This window comes from Aegilops tauschii, chromosome 3, assembly GCF_002575655.3.
Source record: "Aegilops tauschii subsp. strangulata cultivar AL8/78 chromosome 3, Aet v6.0, whole genome shotgun sequence".
In the NCBI taxonomy this organism is placed as follows: domain Eukaryota; kingdom Viridiplantae; phylum Streptophyta; class Magnoliopsida; order Poales; family Poaceae; genus Aegilops; species Aegilops tauschii.
The window spans coordinates 478361509-478381412 of NC_053037.3; the positions used below are offsets into that span (position 1 = coordinate 478361509).

The 19904-nt window shown below is 45.6% G+C and overlaps 2 protein-coding genes across 2 annotated transcripts; one reads left to right on the forward strand and one right to left on the reverse strand.

The window, feature by feature from the left end:
* The first annotated feature begins 9197 nt into the window (after positions 1–9197).
* LOC109770165 (probable mannose-1-phosphate guanylyltransferase 3) lies at positions 9198–11486 on the forward strand. Its single transcript, XM_020328876.4, has 5 exons — positions 9198–9391; positions 9523–9668; positions 10098–10160; positions 10253–10492; positions 10565–11486. The coding sequence occupies exons 2-5, from the start codon at positions 9558–9560 to the stop codon at positions 11234–11236; spliced, it is 1086 nt and encodes a 361-aa protein (XP_020184465.1). The 5' UTR covers positions 9198–9391; positions 9523–9557; the 3' UTR covers positions 11237–11486.
* Positions 11487–12435: 949 nt separating this feature from the next.
* Positions 12436–19649, reverse strand: LOC109770163 (CASP-like protein 5B1). Its single transcript, XM_045235034.2, has 3 exons — positions 19117–19649; positions 13446–13578; positions 12436–12785 (listed from the first exon to the last, which is right to left on the reverse strand). Exons 1-3 carry the CDS (start codon positions 19242–19244, stop codon positions 12585–12587), a joined length of 462 nt encoding a protein of 153 aa, XP_045090969.1. The 5' UTR covers positions 19245–19649; the 3' UTR covers positions 12436–12584.
* Between the last annotated feature and the right edge of the window lie 255 nt (positions 19650–19904).

A 19904-nucleotide genomic window follows, 5' to 3' on the forward strand; every position in this document is an offset into this window, starting at 1 on the left:
TTTTCCATACACAGGTGGACTTTCCACCTCTCCCAAGCCACATGGGCCTTGAGGGACTTGTGCGCCTGGACCAATAAGGCCGGGGCGCCTCCCCTCAGTCCATGGTGGCCCTTGGGACGTGGTGGAACCCTTGGTGGACTTTCGGACTCCTCCGGAAGTTTCTAAAACCTTTTGGAAGCTTCCCGGTACAATACCGAAAAAACTGAATCTTTTTTCGTAACACTGAAAGCAACTTTCCATATATAAATCTTTACCTCCGGACCATTCCGGAGCTCCTCGTGACGTCCGGGATCTCATCCAGGACTCCGAAAAATATTTGGTTACCAACATGCATATCCCAATATTACTCTAGCATCACCGAATGTTAAGCATGCGGACCCTACGGGTTTGAAAATCATGTAGACATGACCGAGACACCTCTCCGGTCAATAACCAATAGAGGAACCTAGATGCCCATATTGGTTCCTACATATTCCATGAAGATCTTTTATCGGTTGAACCAGATGTCAAGGATTCGGTTAATCCCGTATGCAACTCCCTTTGTCCGGTGATATGTTACTTGCCCGAGATTCGAACATCGGTATCTCCATACGTAGTTCAATCTCGTTACTGACAAGTCTCTTTACTCGTTCCGTAATACAAGATCTCATGACTAACTCATTAGCAACATTGCTTGCAAGCTCTTTACGATGTTGTATTGTCGAGAGGGGCCAGAGATATCTCTCCGTCACACGGAGTGACAAATCCCAGTCTTGATCCATGCCAACCCAACAGACACCTTCGGAGATACCTGTAGAGCATCTTTATGATCACCCAGTTATGAAGTGACCTTTGATAGCACACAAGGTATTCCTCCGGTATTTGGGAGTTCCATGATCTCATGGTCTTAGGAATAGTTACTTGACATGAAGAAAGCTATAACAATAAACCCAAGTGATACGATCGAATGCTAAGCTTACGGTTGGGTCTTGTCCATATCACATCATTCTCTTAATGATGTGATCCCGTTATAAAATGGCAACTCATGTCTATGGTAAGGAAACCTTAACAATCTTTGATCAACGAGCTAGTCTAGTAGAGGCTCACTAGGGACATAATATTTGTTTATGTATTCACACTTGTATATAAGTTTCCGGTCAATACAATTCTAGCTTGAATAATAAACCTTTATCATGAACAAGGAAATATGATAATAACCAATTTATTATTGCCTCTAGGGCATGTTTTCAACAGTCTCCCACTTGCACTAGAGTCAATAATCTAGTTTACATAGTTATGAATCTAACGCCCATGGAGTCTTGGTGTTGATCATGTTTTGCCTGTGGAAGAGGTTTAGTCAACGGGTCTACCACATTCAGATCCGTATGTACTTTGCAAAGTTCTATGTCTCCATCCTTAACACAATTACGAATGGAGTTGAAGCGGCGCTTGATGTGCTTGGTTCTTTTGTGAAACCTGGGCTCCTTGGCAATGGCAATAGCTCGAGTGTTGTCACAAAAGGTAGTAATTGGATCCGATGCACTAGGTATTACACCCAGATCGGATATGAACTCCTTCATCCAGACTCCTTGCGCTGCTTCCAAAGCACCTATATACCCCGCTTCACATGTAGATCCCACCACAACGCTCTGCTTAGAACTTCACCGACTGACCGCTCCACCATTCAATATACATATGTATCCGATTTGAGATTTGGAGTCATCCGGATGTGTGTCAAAACTAGCATCAACGTAACCCTTTACGACGAGCTCTTTGTCACCTCCATAAACGAGAAACATGTCCTTAGTCCTTTTCAGGTACTTCAGGATGTTCTTGACCGCTGTCCAGTGATCTACTCCTGGATCACTTTGGTACCTCCCTGCCAGACTTCTCGCAAGGCATACATCAGGTCTGGTACACAGCATGGCATGCATTATAGAGCCTACGGCCGAGGCATAGAGAATGACTTTCATCCTTTCTCTTTCTTCTGCTGTGATCGGGCTTTGAGTCTTACTCAACTCCACACCTTGCAATACAGGCAGTAACCCTTTCTTTGACTGATCCATTTTGAACTTATTCAAAACTTTGTCAAGGTATGTGCTTTGTGAAAGTCCTATTAAGCGTCTTGATCCATCACTATAGATTTTGTAAGCATCTTCACCGAGGTCTTTAGTTGAAAAACTATTATTCAGATATCCTTTTATGCTTTTCAGAAATTATATATCATTTCCAATCAAAAATATGTGATCCACATATAATATTAGAAATGCTACAACGCGCTCCCACTCACTTTCTTGTAAATACAAGCTTCTCCGTAAGTTTGTATAAAACCAAGCTTTGATCACCTCATCAAAGCGAATATTCCAACTCCGAGATGCTTGCACCAGTCCATAGATGGATCACTGGAGCTTGCATACTTTGTTAGCATCCTTAGGATCGACAAAACCTTCTGGTTGCATCATATACAGCTCTTCCTTAAGAAACCCGTTAAGGAATGCCGTTTTGACGTCCATTTGCCAGATCTCATAATCATAAAATGCGGCAATAGCTAACATAATTCTAACATACTTAAGCATCGCTATGGGTGAGAAAGTCTCATTGTAGTCAACCCCATGAACTTGTCAGAAACCCTTTGCGACAAGTCGAGCTTTATAAAGGGTGACATTACCATCAACGCCTGCCTTCTTCTTAAAGATCCATTTATTCTGAATGGCTTGCCGATCATCGGTCAGGTCCACCAAAGTCCATACTTTGTTCTGATACATGAATCCTATCTCGGATTTCAAGGCCTGAAGCCATTTGTCAAAATCCGGGCTCATCATAGCTTCTTCATAGTTTGTAGGTTTGTCGTTGTCTAACAACATGATTTCCAGGACTGGATTATCATACCACTCTGGTGCGGAACGTACCCCGGTCGACCTACGAAGTTCAGTAGTAACTTGATCTGAAGTTTCATGATCATCATCATTAGCTTCCTCTTCGATTGGTGTAGGCATCACGAGAACTGCTTTCTGTGATGTGCTACCTTCCAATTCGAGAGAAGGTACAATTACCTCATCAAGTTCTACTTTTCTCCCACTCACTTCTTTCGAGGGAAACTCCTTCTCTAGAAAGGACCCATTCTTGGAAACACAGATCTTGCCCTCGGATCTGTGGTACAAGGTATACCCGATGGTCTCTTTAGGGTATCCTACGAAGACGCACTTCTCCGCTTTGGGTTCGAGCTTATCAGACTGAAGCCTCTTAACATAAGCGCCGCATCCCCAAACTTTAAGAAACGACGGCTTAGGTTTCTTACCAAACCACAACTCATAAAGTGTCGTCTCAACTGATTTATACGGTGCCCTATTTAAAGTGAATGCGATTGTCTCTAATGCATAACCCCAAAACGATAGTGGCAAATCAGTAAGAGACATCATAGAACGCACCATGTCCAATAGAGTATGATTACGACATTCGGATACACCATTACGCTGTGGTGTTCTAGGTGGCATGAGCTGTGAAACAATTCCACATTGTTTTAAATGCATACAAAAATCGTAACTCAAATATTCACCTCCACGATCAGATCATAGAACTTGTTACGATGATTCTCCATTTCACTCTCAAATTCCTTGAACTTCTCAAATGTTTCAGACTTGTGTTTCATTAAGTAAATATACTCATATCTACTCAAATCATCTGTGAAGGTAAGAAAATAACGATATCCACCACGTGCTTCAACACTCATCGGACCGCATACATCGGTATGTATTATTTCCAATAAGTCACTAGCTCGCTCCATTGTTCCGGAGAACGGAGTTTTAGTCATCTTGCCCATGAGGCATGGTTCACATGTCTCAAATGATTCATAATCAAGAGATTCCAAAAGTCGATCAGCATGGAGTTTCTTCATGCGCTTTACACCAATATGACCTAAGCGACAGTGCCACAAATATGTGGTACTATCATTATTAACTTTGCATCTTTTGGCATCAATATTATGAATATGTGTATCACTACGATCGAGATTCAATAAGAATAAACCATTCACAAGGGGTCCATGACCATAAAAAACATTACACATATAAATAGCACAACCATTATTCTCTGACTTAAATGAATAACCATCTCGCAATAAACAAGATCCATATATAATGTTCATGCTCAACGCAGGCACCAAATAACAATTATTTTGGTTTAAAACTCATCTTAGAGGTAGATGTAGAGGTAGCGTGCCGACGGCGATCACATCAACCTTGGAACCATTTCCGACGCGCATCATCACCTCGACCTTAGTCAGTCTTTGTTTATTCCGTAGCTCCTGTTTCGAGTTACAAATATTAGCAACCAAACAAGTATCAAATACCCAGGCGCTACTACAAGAACTAGTAAGATACACATCAATAACATGTATATCACATATACCTTTGACGTTGCCAACCTTCTTATCTGCCAAGTACTTGATACGTCTCCAACGTATCTATAATTTTTTTATTGTTCCCAATGGAACCCGCTCGTAGATGTGAGGTTGCGGATGTCGGCGGCGGCGGGAGGGTTGGCATCGGCGAACAGGTTGGAACCGGAGGAGGTGACGGAAGACATGGTGAGGAACTAGGGTGCGGCGGCGGCTTAGGGTTGCGGCGGCAGCAGTGGCTAGGGTTGCGGCGGCGGCTTGGGGTGCGGTGGTGGTAGCAGGGTGACGCGACGGCGGCGCGAGGGAAGCGCGGTGGCGGCGGCGACGCGAGGGTAGGGGCGCGGTGGCGGCGATCGGAAGCTTGGGTTTAGAACCCGAAAATTGATACCATGTATGATGATGGAATTGCACGATGTATTGATCAGGTGCAATCGCACGTATATATGATATACAAGGTGGGCCACGACCTCAACTATACAAGGAACTAGAAGGTGGACCAGATACACAGATATGCACATAACACATATACTCAACACAGCACATTAGAGATGTTTTTCTTCACGAAAATTCTTCACCGTTTGCTAAAAAAAGTCCGTCTTTGGCAGCCAGCCAGAGCAGACCGGGTCTCTCTCGAACTCTCCACAGAAGACAGAACGCGAAAGGAATCACAGAGGCGTCCGTTTTCCCGGTCCTTCCGCCGGCGACCTCGCCGCTCCTCCTCGCCTCTGATGGCCGTTTTGGCCTCAGCAAGTGGGGGGGGCTCCGGGGAAGCCCGGCCGTCTAGGTAGGTTCCAGGAGGCGCCGTTCAGATGTCAGCGGCGGCGCCGCGTCGGAATAAATGTCTCCTGGCTTCAGCCGCGTTTCGTCGGAGATCTTGTCCCCGGCGAGAAGCCCATGGGTGCGTGGTTCCTCCTGCTTGTTGCCGGCTACGGAGGAATACTTCCTAGCGGCGGAGCAGAGCGTGTGAGGATTTGGTGTCTTTTGGAGCAAGATTCAGCCAGAAGTGCGGCTTGCTGTGCTGATGGCGTCCTGCTCGGGATCGATGCAGTCGTCGGGGCTTGGCCGTCTCGCAGGAGATGGAGTGGCGTCCCCAGGCCCGGAGGTGAAGGAGCTTCAAGAGGGTGACCAATGTGGTCGCTGCCTTCGGCCGATGCAAGATTTGGGATCAGATCCGGCTCGATAGAGCTGGTGGCTGTTGCGGCTCACTAACGCCACAGAGCAAGGAGCTCCTTCAACTCCATACGCGCTGCTGCTGAGCGTTTTTTTGGCCTCCGCCATTGGCGGCTGGCATCGACGCGACGGAGTGGCAATGGAAAAAAAGAAAACCAAGGACTTGTTCACAAATTCTCTTTCTGTTGGGGTCTTCGACGATGTTTGGTGGAGCCAACTTTCGACTTGTATCCTTGTTGTATTTTCGTATTTATACATGTATCAACTCATATCTCTGTACTGTTTTCCGACTCGTATAAATACAAGTAGTGTATGCCTACGGGTGTACGGTTAAAAAAGAAAATTCACAATGTATGTAGAATAAAAATCATTTTTTTATTATTTTACTGCTCATCGCGTGTGCATCTGAGCTCGCTAGGCCGAGTGAACACCGATAAACCGGAGCCCCGGTGGCTTCGTGCTCGATTTTGGAGCGGGAACCGGGGCTACATTGACACCGAGAACGCAGAGGACGAGGGCCCTTCAAACGGAGGGAGGAGCGCACAGACACGACAGTTCTCCCTCCGTCACTCCGTGGGCATCGTATATCAGCAATCACGCTGCATGCGGTCCGGCCGGCGTCGGTCGCAGTCAAAGAGCAAGACAAGGCCCAGATTGCAAGCGACCTGGTTCCTTGGATTCAGGTTTGACCTGAATCGCAAAAGGATGCCGGGTTCCGCGAGCTCGACGCAATAAGCAGCGAGCGGAATCAGCGGGTGGAATATGCCGAAGCCAAGCCCAGATATTCGATTCGAGTACAGCAATGGGAGATTCGTCAACTTGACAGACACAATGACACTACTTCGCCGGGTGAAAGGTGCTGCTGCTGCTTGGCCGACGCTGCAGCTCAGCTTCACTCCAGCTCCAGGGTGCCTTGAATCAGGGAAAGTATGCGCCAAAAACTGGACCTGAAGCAAGAATCGCTTTCTTTTCCTTTTAACTATTTTATTCTACTTACTCCCCATTAAAGAAATGTAAGAGATATTTCTTTACGAAGGGAGTACTATTTAAGATAAGAGGCGGAAGAACTGCTTTCCACGGTACAAGAAAAAGGTGCCTGCATCCGGAGCTTTGGCCATTGTGGTCTACAAATTGCGGTGCCGATTTTTTTTTAATTTTTTTGTGAGGAAATTGCGGTGCCGATATCATGAGCTCGAGCTTAACAACATAAACCGCCGGCATTCACGAGAAGCGAATTGTTGCCTTGGGCACAAACGGAAGGCCGTTCATCTATCTCCAGATTCCATTTTGTTCTGAAGAAGTGATTTCATTTTCCAAAAATTTACCTGGCGAAAGTCAGCCGGGGGGAAGGGTCCAGCGAACCCCCTTTCCACCGTTGCACGAATCTTGGTGCAAGGCCGCTGCCACGTTAGATTTGAAAACTAGGCCGATGTAAAACAAAAGACATCGAACGTTTTACTTCTCCAAAACAATCCCCATGCACCGCACTGGCTAATTGCACGGTCACCCACATGGGAGACCTGGGTTTGAATACCAGGGCCTCCTTTTTTGTACATGGCATTTTTTAGCAAAATTAACATGGCAGTTTATAATTTTTCGAAGTATGCCACATGGCAATTTAAACATTTTTTCACAAGTCATTTTTTGTTATTTGTACATGGCATTTTCATTATTAAGAGATGTCATTTTGAATTATTAAGATATGACATTTTTATATTTAAAGAGATGGCATTTTTATCTTAAGATAGACATTTTTATATTAAAGAGATGGCATTTTTATTATTAAGATATGATGTTTTTTAATTAAGAGATGCCATTTTAAATTATTAAGAGATGACATTTTTGTATTAAAGTGATGGCATTTTAAATTATTAATACATGACATTTTTATATTAAGAGATAACTTTTCTATTTTTAAGAGATGCCTTATTTCAGGTACATGGCATTTTTTTCTAATATTATGTAATTTTTCTTCTTTTGTTGACATGGCAAGTCAAATTTACAGGACCATGACAAGTTTAAATACATTTTCTTGCATCCATGATTAATTCCTAATTTTAGAGGAAGGCATTTTTCATAAATTCAGAGCATGACATTTTTTAAATAGTTTTTTCTGTTTTATAAGATTTATAAGAAAATGTTTTTCTTTGATTTATGACATTTTTCATATATATAAAAAACTAATGGCCCTGCCATCCAACGGATGATGGAAAAATGATCGTTGGCAGCTGCCCCTGCGAACGAATTGTTCGGTGGGGGGGGGGGGGGGGAGGGTGGTCCTCCCGAACAAGCGAGGTGAACCCACTGAGACAAACCCAACAACTCAACAACTCAACTAGTCATATAAAAAACAACTAATGGGCCTGCCATCCAACGGACGGTGGAAAAATGATCGTTGGTAGCTGCCCATGCGAACGAATTGTTCGGTGGGTGGGAGGGGGGGAGGGTGGTCCTCCCCAACAAGCGAGGTGAACCCACTGAGACAAACCCAACAACTCAACTAGTCAACCAATTGCCCCTCTTCCTTTAATCTATAAATTTTGTGTATCCTCCTGCATTCCATGTTCAATTTCTCTTGATATCGCGCACGACATGAATTATCGCCCCTCAAATTGGATGTTCTTCAAATTAAACATTTTTGTGTATTTTTAAATTTTAATATGGATGTGTACATACACTACAACAAATTTATCTTCTGGTTTGAAATCATGGCTATATTCATCATGGAGAAATAGATTGTGTATCCCATACATCAACTCTATTAAATGTCGAGGATTGCACTGTTTTTCTCTTTTGTATATGCTTATATTTCCGCAACAGATTTTACAAGATCATTTTATGGGTGACGTAGGGACCATATGCAGATAAGATATGATTTTATCCTCTCCACATTTATTGTGTATCACATAGACATAAATCTTGTCATAACGCACATAGACATAAGCTAAAAAATGACGTCACAATGGAGCACGGAAAAGAGGCGTTGGATGATACTGCCTCTACCTAAATATATAGGGTCTAATACATTTTTTAAGGTTGCGTTTAGCCATCGGTTAGACCAACACTGTATGATGTTTACGTTACCGTCAAATTTGTTCCCGATGATATAATTTTGTTTATGTTATACATCTCATATACTATCTCCATACCAAAATATTATTTAATCTCATTTACTAGCCTAAAAAACGTCTTACATTTTGATATGAAGGTAATATTATTTAATCTTATCATTGGTCAAGACATCCTTAAAAAATGTACTGTGCTTTTTTTTTGAACAAAAATGTACTTCTACTGTATTAGGTCCTATATATATTTGGATGGAGGGGAGTGGTGTGTGTGCAAGAGGGTGCGTCGAGTTCGGGTGAGGAGGTGATTCGTCATTTTTTTCTTCGATGACTGTTGTGATTGTGTCGGAGGCAGGTGACGGGCGTGGTGTCAAGCTCAGAGATGTTATGCTATCTTTTCAGTTTTGTTATGTCGGTCTTTACGTGACTTGTACTTTTGATCTTTATGATATGAACGAGACACATATTATCATGTAAAAAAAAAGTGAGCGCGAACTTATTTATTTTTTATGATCCTTTTATGTTGATATGATCCGATCCTTAATCTCTCGTGGTCTATTGCGACGGATTTCCCTATATAAAGGCGACCCTGACGCTGGTATTTCCCCGTGCCAACCCAAGCCCCCGAGCCCTTCACCTTGGCAGTCTGGTACCCGGGGTACCACTGGCATATTCTCTTCCCGGTCTTGGCGAGAGGGCAAGAAACAGGCGACCGACCGGCCAAAACAAGCTCGCTCGGCGCTGCTTCCGAATCTGACCCCGTCGGCTCCTCCTCATCCAGGTGATCCCCCCTCCCTCAGATTCTCCTCCAATCCCCTCCCCTCCCAGTCGGTTCCGGGTTGATCTGGCTCCCCGCAGATCGGTGCCACTGTGAGTGTGATTTTAATCCTGTTTACGGCGCCTGGCCTGCAGGGATCAGAGGGGAGGAAGAAGGGGGACGCCTCGCCATGAAGGCGCTCATCCTCGTCGGGGGCTTCGGGACCCGCCTCCGGCCTCTCACGCTCAGCTTCCCCAAGCCCCTCGTCGATTTCGCCAACAAGCCCATGATTCTGCACCAGGTAGACAGACGGCTGCGCTTGATAGAGATTGTGTAGTATGGTGCTGTGAGTCAGTGAGTTGTGTGCGAGTTAATCCTACTGCTGTTGCGCATCATTCGCCTTACCGCAACAACAATAGCTAAACTTCAAACCCTTAGTAGTCATGTAGATGATGCTTTAACTTTTATAGCCAATTGCCATTAGTAGCATTTCAATGTGTTCAGTTCAGAGTTCTGATGGGAGCTAAGAAATCTTTCGCCCTGCAAACGTTAATCAATTCCCTTGCTAGCTTAGGTGGTTGCAAAATTGCTGTGTGCGCGTGCCTGGGAAAAAACTTTGTGTGTCACCATCAGGATTTCCCCTTCTTCTCTTTTTGTCACAAATGCAGAACAATTTGTGCAAAGTCGAGGAAAGGAAATTTTATTGATTAAAACCTGCCAATTTGTGCAGATTGAAGCCTTGAAAGATGTCGGTGTTACAGAGGTTATTTTAGCCATCAACTACCGCCCAGAGGTAAAACACGAGATAATTTGTCTTTGCTGTTCTTTCATGGAGTTATTTGTATTTAACTTCGGAGTCCGACTGTTGTGCTTTATCTATTTCAGGTCATGATTAATTTCTTGAAGGATTTTGAGGATAAGCTTGGCATCACAATCACATGCTCCCAAGAGACTGAACCCTTGGGAACTGCTGGCCCTCTTGCCCTGGCAAGGGACAAGCTCGTGGATGGATCTGGTGAGCCGTTCTTTGTCCTCAACAGTGATGTCATAAGTGAATACCCATTTGCCGAGCTCATACAGTTTCACAAGAGCCATGGCGGTGAGGCAACAATTATGGTCACTAAGGTAACTCCTTATTTTTACCACTCTCTTTTGTAATCAACTCATGTATGTATGCTGACTGCCCCTTAAATATAGGTGGATGAACCTTCGAAATATGGAGTTGTGGTTATGGAGGACACAACTGGAGTTGTGGAAAGATTTGTAGAGAAGCCAAAAATATTTGTAGGCAACAAGATCAATGCTGGAATTTACCTGTTAAATCCGTCTGTCCTGGACCGCATCGAGTTAAAGCCAACTTCAATCGAGAAAGAGGTCTTTCCGCGAATTGCTGCTGATCAGAAGCTCTACGCCATGGTTCTTCCAGGTTTTTGGATGGATATTGGCCAGCCAAGGGACTACATTACTGGCTTGCGTCTTTATCTAGATTCACTCAGGAAGAAGTCAGCTGCCAAGCTGGCCGCCGGAGCACATATTGTGGGGAACGTCCTGGTGCACGACAGCGCCAAGATTGGGGAGGGTTGCCTGATTGGTCCTGATGTCGCTATTGGACCTGGATGCGTCGTGGAGGATGGTGTGAGGCTCTCCCGATGCACGGTGATGCGTGGTGTGCGCATTAAGAAGCATGCGTGCATCTCAAACAGCATTATCGGCTGGCATTCGACGGTCGGACAATGGGCACGCATAGAGAATATGACGATCCTGGGAGAAGATGTACATGTAGGTGACGAGGTCTACAGCAATGGCGGTGTTGTTCTCCCGCACAAAGAGATCAAGTCAAGCATCCTGAAGCCTGAGATCGTCATGTGAGCTCACCGCTCACAAGTGCTTTTAGGAACGATGTTGTGCGTTCTAGTGCATACTGTAAACAGCTTAATATATGTGGAACTTGTGAGACTTGTTAAACTGATGAGAATGTATGTGCATTGTCATTTCCAGTGTTGTTTCCCATGAAGATCCACTTCCAGCTTTAGTATAGCGTTGTGGGGATATCAGCCTGTTTACTTTATTTTCTCCGACACAGAAAGAATAAATAAGAACAATGCCTTTGAAGGTGAAATTTGATGAGTATGAAGGTCCTGATTCTGATAGCATGGTATGTGCTATTAGTTTTGCGTAGGCTGCAAACGTGGTCGATGGGGTATTGCTCGATTCTGCCGCTGAAAAATCAGTTACTGCCATGGGTACAGCAGCTGGATGAGTATCGAACGCTAGTTTGCTCATCCTGTTGTGCTGGGATTCTTTTGCACTTTTGTCACTTCATCTGTCAATTTTCTTATGACCAAAGACTGGATGGGCTGTGGATACGAATGTTCTTGTGCAGGCATCTCCATCAAACAAATCGAAGTGGCTTACTTCTGCAATAGCAGACACGAAGATGAGAAGATGTAAACCGCTCTAGGCCATGCTACTTGTCCTTCTGTGTGCCTCTTGTGATTCTGTGGACGGGACTGGTCAGATTTTCCTCCATATAAGTTAGACCACTGAGAAAGGGTTAGGCTTGGCCACGAGAGCGTTAATATGGAATGCGGCTGTGTAAATTTGTGCAGGTCGCTTTCATTTTTTGTAAAATGCACACAAATGCATACTCGCTATAATTGCCAGGAAGATCTGAGATTTGGCTGACTGGTGAGAACTGAAATTATATCACTTTCAGAGTTTCGGTTGCAAGTCATTGTCTACGGATTCTTGAGATAAGAGCTGTTGGATATCAGTATGCTTTTACCTAGAGACCTTTGTAATGCCTGACAATAGGTAGATAGTTTTGTCTCACACAATCGTTGTGCTCGCCCATTGCCAAGCCACCATTTCTGTTTGGATTAAATTAACGTAGTAGCACAGCATCCGTATATGCAACTTTTTGTGATATGGTCCAGCGTCGATTTTTCTATTTTTGACGAGTGTCCGGTGTGCCATATTAACTGGGCAAAATGAGTTAATCAACAGCAAGACTCCCTACCAGGAACCAAGTTATCATTGGCCCGAAACACTGAAGCATGACTCTGATATTTAAGACTTCATGGAACTTGCCACCATTGCCCATCTATTCTCTGGAATTAGCAGTCTATTGCTATGTAGTCTGCTTGAAACATCAGTTGGTATATAACCAGACAGGACCAAACAACGCTAGGTACAGACAGAGCTCCTACAAATCTAATCAAGATGAAGCGAGGAGCCAAAACATCACAAGGGCAGATGTGGCACTAAGCGCCCAGGAAAGGAATGCAAACGCGGTCGCGAGCTCAAATGTCCCACACGGGAGATGCGGGTCCCTGCTGCAGAAGTACGCATCCTTGTCGAAGAGAACAACGACGCCTCCTGCTGAGCATGAAGCGGCGAATGACAGGATCGACGTCACCTGCATCATAGAGAATGATCGCCTCAGTACTTCAGAAGGAATATCTAGTTGAAATATCAGAGGCATAACATGTTCTCATTGAATGTGTCAAAAATGTAAATTAATGTCAACTGCAGAATGTGAAAGATCTAGGTCCTTATTTTTGAGGAATGATGGGCCTAGGTCCGTTTTTTTTAGGAAAGATGAGCCTAAAAAACTGAATTGCAGTCCATAAAAAGACTTCAAGCACTTGTAATTGATTTTCAGGTCTGCCTCAAATTGGTTCTAATTAACTGGATGGTGGCCTTAAAGTATATTATATTATATTAACTGAAACTAATAAAACAAGATTCAACTTCACCAACATATAGCGCTGGCTATCACAGAGATGCATTGTAGCTGAAAGTATATCAGTCTACAATACTCAACATAAGTTGGCTAGATGCTGTCTTAATATAAGATGCAGTTACATATATCAAAATAATGTCTAACATGTGTTTACTGCAGGGATATTGGGGGGGGGGGGGGGGGGGCACAATTTAAGATATACATTTAAATAACAAGGCCAAAGAAATTGAAAAGGTTTCTTGTTTGGCTTTCAAATTGTGGTAATTTATGTAGGATGAAAATAAGGAAATGCAATATAGAATGTAAAATCCTGACAAACAATCAAGGAATTACCCAATCTCCAACAACGAATAAGCTCACGAGAACAGCACTGTTGAGTTCCTTTTTCATTCTCAAAGCATAGCCATCAAGACACGCAAGTCCCAAGCTCCAGAGTGCTTGTAGTCCCATTGATGCAATCAAGTAGCTGAAATTTGAGAGTTATAATCAAACCGTTTACCAATTCACAATCTGAGAGTTAAAATGAACACATTTGTTACACAAATTAGAGCATGTTGTAGTAAAAAAATGTTTACTAATTCACAATCTGAGAGTTAAAATGAACACATTTGTGGCATAAATTAGAGCATGTTGTAAGCTTTATGAAGGCTATATACTCCCAAATGCAAAAGGCTGATGAATTTATCACTACATGGCCACAGGAAGTTGCATCCACAAATGTTCTATAAGCACATGCATACACAAATGAATGCTCCATAGCAGATGTCCTTGAAAAAAATGTATGCATCTACACCAATATTCAACCTTAGTACAGATGAACGCTCGTCATTAAAAGGCTGTTAGCTATGACACACAGAACAAGATAATAGTTCTGATGTACTACCCGTGTGGCTTGTCATACAATTTTACTTAACAGACTGGCAAGTTTGGATTTTTTGGGTTAAAAGAGCGGCACAAGAAGGGTCAAGTGATTGAATGTTAGAAACTCGTTACAGACTCACTCTTGGGAGGCCAACCTCCAGGACCGGTTCCCACAGCGTACAGGTGTACGCTCCCACGCGTGCCATGATCAGCACTCATCTGTGTTTCCGTTTTAACGTGTAATCCTCATGTACCTCTCAAGTGTATATAAGCACACCCGTGTTCGTCAATGCAATAAATAGAGAATTCCCCCCATCTAACTTGGTATCAGTCGCATGTTCAAATATGGATGGAAACGGAGCGGAAACAGAAGGAACTGAGTGCTGCCACATTTGTTTTCATAACGAATGCAAAAACCTGGGAAATGAATAGGGAAATAAATACTACTGGAAACAGATACGAAGCAAATACGATGCGCAGCAGATACAAAACCAGATGTTCGCCGGAACCAAAAGACCCCTTTAACAATTGAGAAAATCACAAGCAAACTATTTCAATTGATATGACCACAACAACTTTTGATGACTCCTAAGCCGGTGGTATAACTCATAAACCAGCAGCGCCAAACAGAGGCTCCTGGACAATAGTGAGGATGGGTGAGGATTCTGTTAGGTATTAGTGTTGTCATTATTGACCACAGCGTGAGTTTTATTGAGTGCTGGACTGAGCCACATAGTAGACATGGTAAAAACAGAAAGTTTCGTATTCACGGATCTGTTTCCACGGCTGTTCCACCGGAAAACGCTGTTCCATTTCCATTTCCGTTTTGCAATATTCCGTTTTCGTTTCAGTATTTTCACTCTGTTTCCGTTTTACCACGGAAAATCCAGGAAGTTCCCACTCCATTTTCATCCTAGTTCAAATCCTTCCCACTGTCCGCCATGAGCACCCCACGCACCCTTTCTCGGAGCCGCTCGCTCGGGGATGCCAATGCCATCTTCACCCCAACCCGCGTCACTATGGCAAAAACAGAAAGTTTCATATTCACGGATCCGTTTCCATGGCTGTTCCACCAGAAAACGCTGTTCCATTTCCGTTTCCGTTTCACAATATTCCTTTTTGTTTTCGTATTTTCACTCTGTTTCCGTTTTTTCTGGAAAATCCGGACAATTTCCACCCCATTTTAATCCTAGTCCAAATCCTTTTCGCCTTCCGTCATGAGCGCCCCCACGCACCCATTGTCGCAGCCGCTAACTAGGGGACGCCAATGTCGTCTTCACCATGCCCCGTGTCACCATGATTAAAACAGAAAGTTTCATATTCAAGGATCCGTTTTCGTCGATGTTCCACCAGAAAACGGTGTTCCATTTCAATTTCCCTTTCACGAATTCTGTTTTGGTTTCCATATTTTTCACTTTGTTTCCTTTTTTCCGTGGAAAATCCGGCAAGTTTCCACTCCATTTTCATCCTAGTTTAAATCCTTCTCACCTTCCGCAATGAGCACCCCAAGCACCCATTGTGGCAGCCGCTCACTCAGGGACGGCAACGCCATCTTCACCCCACCCCGTGTCGCCATGGTAAAAATAGGAAGTTTCACATTCATGGATCCGTTTCCGTGGGTGTTCCACCGGAAAACGTTGTTACATTTCCGTTTTCGTTTCGCAACATTCTGTTTTTGTTTCCGTATTTTCACTCTGTTTCCGTTTTTTTCGCGGAAAATCCGGAGGTTTCCACTCCATTTTCATCCTAGTTCAAATTCTTCTCACCTTCCGCCATGAGCGCCCCACGCCACCCATTGTCGCGGCCGCTCGCTCAGGGACACCAACGCCAACTTCACCCTGCCCCGCGTCGCCATGGTAAATACAAAAGATTTTATATTCACGATCAATTTCCATGGATATTCCACGGGAAAATGCTCTTCCATTTCAATTTTTGTTTCACAATATTCCATTTTGGTTTACGTATTTTCACTATGTTCCCATTTTTTCCATGGAAAATCCGGAAAGTTACCACTCCGTTTTCATCCTAGTTCAAATCCTTCCCACCTTCCGCCATGAGCGCCCTATGCACCCATTGTCGCATCCGCTCGTTCGGGGACGCCAATGTTGTCTTCACCCCACCCCGCGTCGCCATGGTAAAAACAGAAAGCTTTATATTCACAGATCCATTTCCGTGGCTATTCCACCGGAAAACACTGTTCCGTTTCCATTTTTGTTTCTGTTTCGCAATATTCCCTTTTTGTTTCCGTATGTCACTCAGTTTCTGTTTTTCGTGGAAAATCCAGACAGTGTCCATTTCATTTTGTCATAGTTCAAATCCTTCTCACGTTCCGCCATGAGCGCCCCACGCACCCATTGTCGCAGCCGATCACTTGGGGATGCCAACGTTGTCTTCACCCCGCCCCAAGCCGCCATGGTAAAAACAGAAAGTTTCGTATTCACGGATCCGTTTCCATGGATGTTCCACCGGAAAACGTTTTTCCATTTCAATTTCCGTTTCACAATATTCCGTTTGGTTTTCGTATTTTCACTTTGTTTCCGTTTTTCTATGGAATATCCAGAAATTTACCACTCCGTTTTCATCCTAGTTCAAATCATTCTCACCTTCCGCCATGAGCACCCCACGCACCGATTGTTGCAGCAGCTCGCTCAGGGACGTCAACGCCATTTTCACCCCGCCCCGCGCCGCCCCTACGCCTGTCCCCTCGGCAGTGCAGCCACCGGGATCGCTGGTCCTGCTGGCGACAGCAGACCACTTACCCAAGCTACCATCATTCGTGAATTGCACCTTACTTCGAATGCCCTCACCCCCCGCCGGCGTTGCTTCCTCACCCAGGTCCCCATGTCCCTGCTCCTTCCATGCATCATATCAGCAATACTTCTTACATTCCATTCAAGCTCAGTCTCGAAACCAACAACTACTGGAAGTGGCGCCAGATGTTCCTCTTCGTCCTCTACAAGTTCAATGTGGAGGATCACGTCAAGGAGGAGTGCGAGCCCCTGCACAAGTATGGTCTGGTGGAATGACGACATCACGATTTTACTGCAGATCTATGCCACAATTTTTTGATGACAGTACAATGTGATCATGTCCCCGGACTGCAGCCAGCTGCACACTTCTGCGACAGCGCAGCCGGACCGTCCACCTCGGCCTGAGTTCCATGCTACGGTCCAAGGCGACATGACCATCGCCGCCTACTGTTGACGCCAAGCACTTGGCAGACGCCTGGACGATGTGGAGGAGCCCGTCCCCGACCGCGCTCTCACCCTGCAGCTGATCCGTGGACTAAGCCGACGCTTCTAGGTGATGGACACTGTGCTTCCTATGCAGAGGTACCGTTCCTGAGCTTTTTCAGGCCCGGCCCACTTTCTACTTGAGTTGATTGTGCTCACTGATTGAGAGCGCGCCAAGGGGGTATTGTTGCATGTACAGAGTAGGTGCGACGGGAGCCTAGGAAGGCAAGGCCATGTTGGAGAGGGAGATGGTATCGACGGTGCTGCGCAGCTCACGGACGGGGATGCCCGTTGGACACCTGCTGGTGCTGACTACTAGAGGAGGCACTAGGGTGGAGACAAGGGCAGCAGCGACAGGCTTGACGCGAGGTGGATTGAAAAGACGACGTCATCTTCGCCAAGGGAGCAGGAGTGGCGGTGACCACGCCGGGAGCTCATAGCGGAAGCAGGAGGATAGAACTTGGGCTCTGGTGCCAAGAAAGATCGATAAGCTTCTCACTGATGATTGTATTGATGTACATGGTGTGCTTATATACAGTCAAGGGAGCTAGTGCTATTTCCACGTTACAACAGAATATCAAATAACAGTCGATCACAGCGCACACGAAGAACATGATGACCGCGTGCATTGTATGTCCTTGTGATCCGGTCCAGGTGGTTGAGCTCCTGTGGCCTGGTCAGTGTCACGTTCCCAGCAATTCCAGCCAAAGGGGTACAGTACACATCTGGCCCTGACTGGTCACACCATCTTCTAGACTCAGTTGATGACAGTATGTTGCAATAATTATAGTTAAAAAAGGCTTGCCTAGGCGGGCGCTTAATTGCGTACAGGGCTACAAGCTCTAGGAGATAGCAACACGCCTAGCGCTTAATCTGCGCATCCTCATGCACTTTGGTCAGAAAAGCGCAAGGAAGTGGCAAAATGCGCAATTAAGGCCTAGTTGATATAAGGAAATATTCTGGAAAGCTTGCCATCACTGAAATGATGTTGTGTGTAGCAAGGGTAATACACGGATTGCTGAATCAGTGCAATTTCTAGAAAGCTATGTTCATTCTGTATGTGGTATTCAGCAAGCAAGCCAAATGCATGATCTGAAGGGTAAATGGAACCTTGGCATGATGGCTATTGAGGAGCCTAACCTAAGTTAGGGCACTTCTGATACACATTTGATCCTGGAACCTCCACAAGTTGGCCAGGTCAAAAATGAATGTGGATGCCAGTTTGATCTAACAATTTGCGACATGCTGTGCTGTCAGCCTGAGGTATATTCCTAATGTGCAAGCATTCTGGAAACTGAGATGGGAGCGTGCATAGAAGGATTTCAGCTAACGGCTCAATGGATAACCAGCAGCTATTGCTGAAACTGATTGCCTTACACTATCTCAAGCTATAAATGGTTCCGCCCAAGACAGATCTTTGGCACATGGTATTCTGAAGGGCATCCCTCCTTTCAACCTTTTATGAAGGGGATTGATGCGCAGATCCTATAAAGGAGCTGACATATTCAGCAGCTGTAGTCCCAGATTGTTCACTCCTGGCGATTTCAAGTCAAACCTGCAGCCTCAATCACCAAATGCTGATCAATTTAAGGCAATCGCTACTCATAATTTGAGATCCTATCACTTTTGGGCGTTGCAGATGTACTTCAAGGAAAACCTAATTGCCAAACATTTCCCCATCCCAAGTACAGCGAGCAACTAGTGAATGCCAACAAAACGAATGCATCATGCTGCTGAAGCTTTCTAAATTGCCATACCCAAAGACACTTTGCTAATTAATAGCTGCTGAGGACGGGTACCGGGAATGAGAGAGAGAGAGAGAGAGAGAGAGAGAGAGAGAGAGAGAGAGAGAGAGAGAGAGAGAGAGAGCACAAATCGGAGCGTTTGGGGGAGGGGGCGGGGGGAGCTACCAGAAGGCGGTGTAGTTGGCGAAGCCGATCGCGGAGGACATGACGCAGACGGACGCGGCGGCGAAGAGGAACTGGCCCAGCCGCAGCGAGAGGCCGCTCCACGTGCCGGGGCTCCCGGACAGCTCCATGGCGCCGCCGGCCTGGCCCCCGAGCGCAGCCGCCCGCTCCCTCAGACGCCGGGCCGGCGGTCGGCAGCCATGCGTGCGGGCGGGCGGGCTAGAGGGGAGCGGGTCCGAGGGTCTCGGTCGGCGGGCCGGCGTGCGGCGAGGAGCGGCGGAAAGGTGATGCTCGCTCGGCGGAGTCGGGGGTTTTCGATTTTTTTTTTGCCCGAAGCGGAGAGAGAAGGGGGGGATGGGAGGGGGGCCGAGGGGGAAGAGAGAAGAGCAGACTTTTTGCGACGGGGTTTGGACTTTTTGGAGAGGTGTGGCGCGACCCGGGGGCGACGGAAGTTGGTCCGTTACAGTTGTTGGCACGGGGCGTTTTGGTCAAGCGGTGCGGCGGGGATTACGGGGTCGGCTGAACGGCGCCGGCCCGGCCGGACGCGGTTGCTTGCGTCCATGGCTTTATTGCATCGCCGAAAACTCTCGCTGATAATACGACCTTTTCTCCCTTTTTTTTTGTGCGACGATGAAACGGGCTTCATATGTCTTTTTCTCTTTGTGCTGGTGCACGATGCACGCAGGAACCAGCTTTACCTAACCGTGAAAGCTCCCTGCGAGATTAACAAAATCAGATCTATTAGCCACTGTCTGTTTCACTTGGGGCGTGTACTAGCTGCCCCATCCAGG

Bases quoted from the DNA above. Each gene is read 5' to 3' on its own strand.
- LOC109770165 (XM_020328876.4), top strand. From the start codon at position 9,558: ATGAAGGCGCTCATCCTCGTCGGGGGCTTCGGGACCCGCCTCCGGCCT. The intron at 9,669-10,097 runs GTAGACAGACGG...CAATTTGTGCAG, and splicing joins AGCCCATGATTCTGCACCAG to ATTGAAGCCTTGAAAGATGT. The intron at 10,161-10,252 runs GTAAAACACGAG...TATCTATTTCAG, and splicing joins CCATCAACTACCGCCCAGAG to GTCATGATTAATTTCTTGAA.
- LOC109770163 (XM_045235034.2), bottom strand. From the start codon at position 19,244: ATGGAGCTGTCCGGGAGCCCCGGCACGTGGAGCGGCCTCTCGCTGCGG. The intron at 13,579-19,116 runs GTAGCTCCCCCC...CTCAAATTTCAG, and splicing joins GCCAACTACACCGCCTTCTG to CTACTTGATTGCATCAATGG. The intron at 12,786-13,445 runs GTAATTCCTTGA...TCTATGATGCAG, and splicing joins TATTCGTTGTTGGAGATTGG to GTGACGTCGATCCTGTCATT.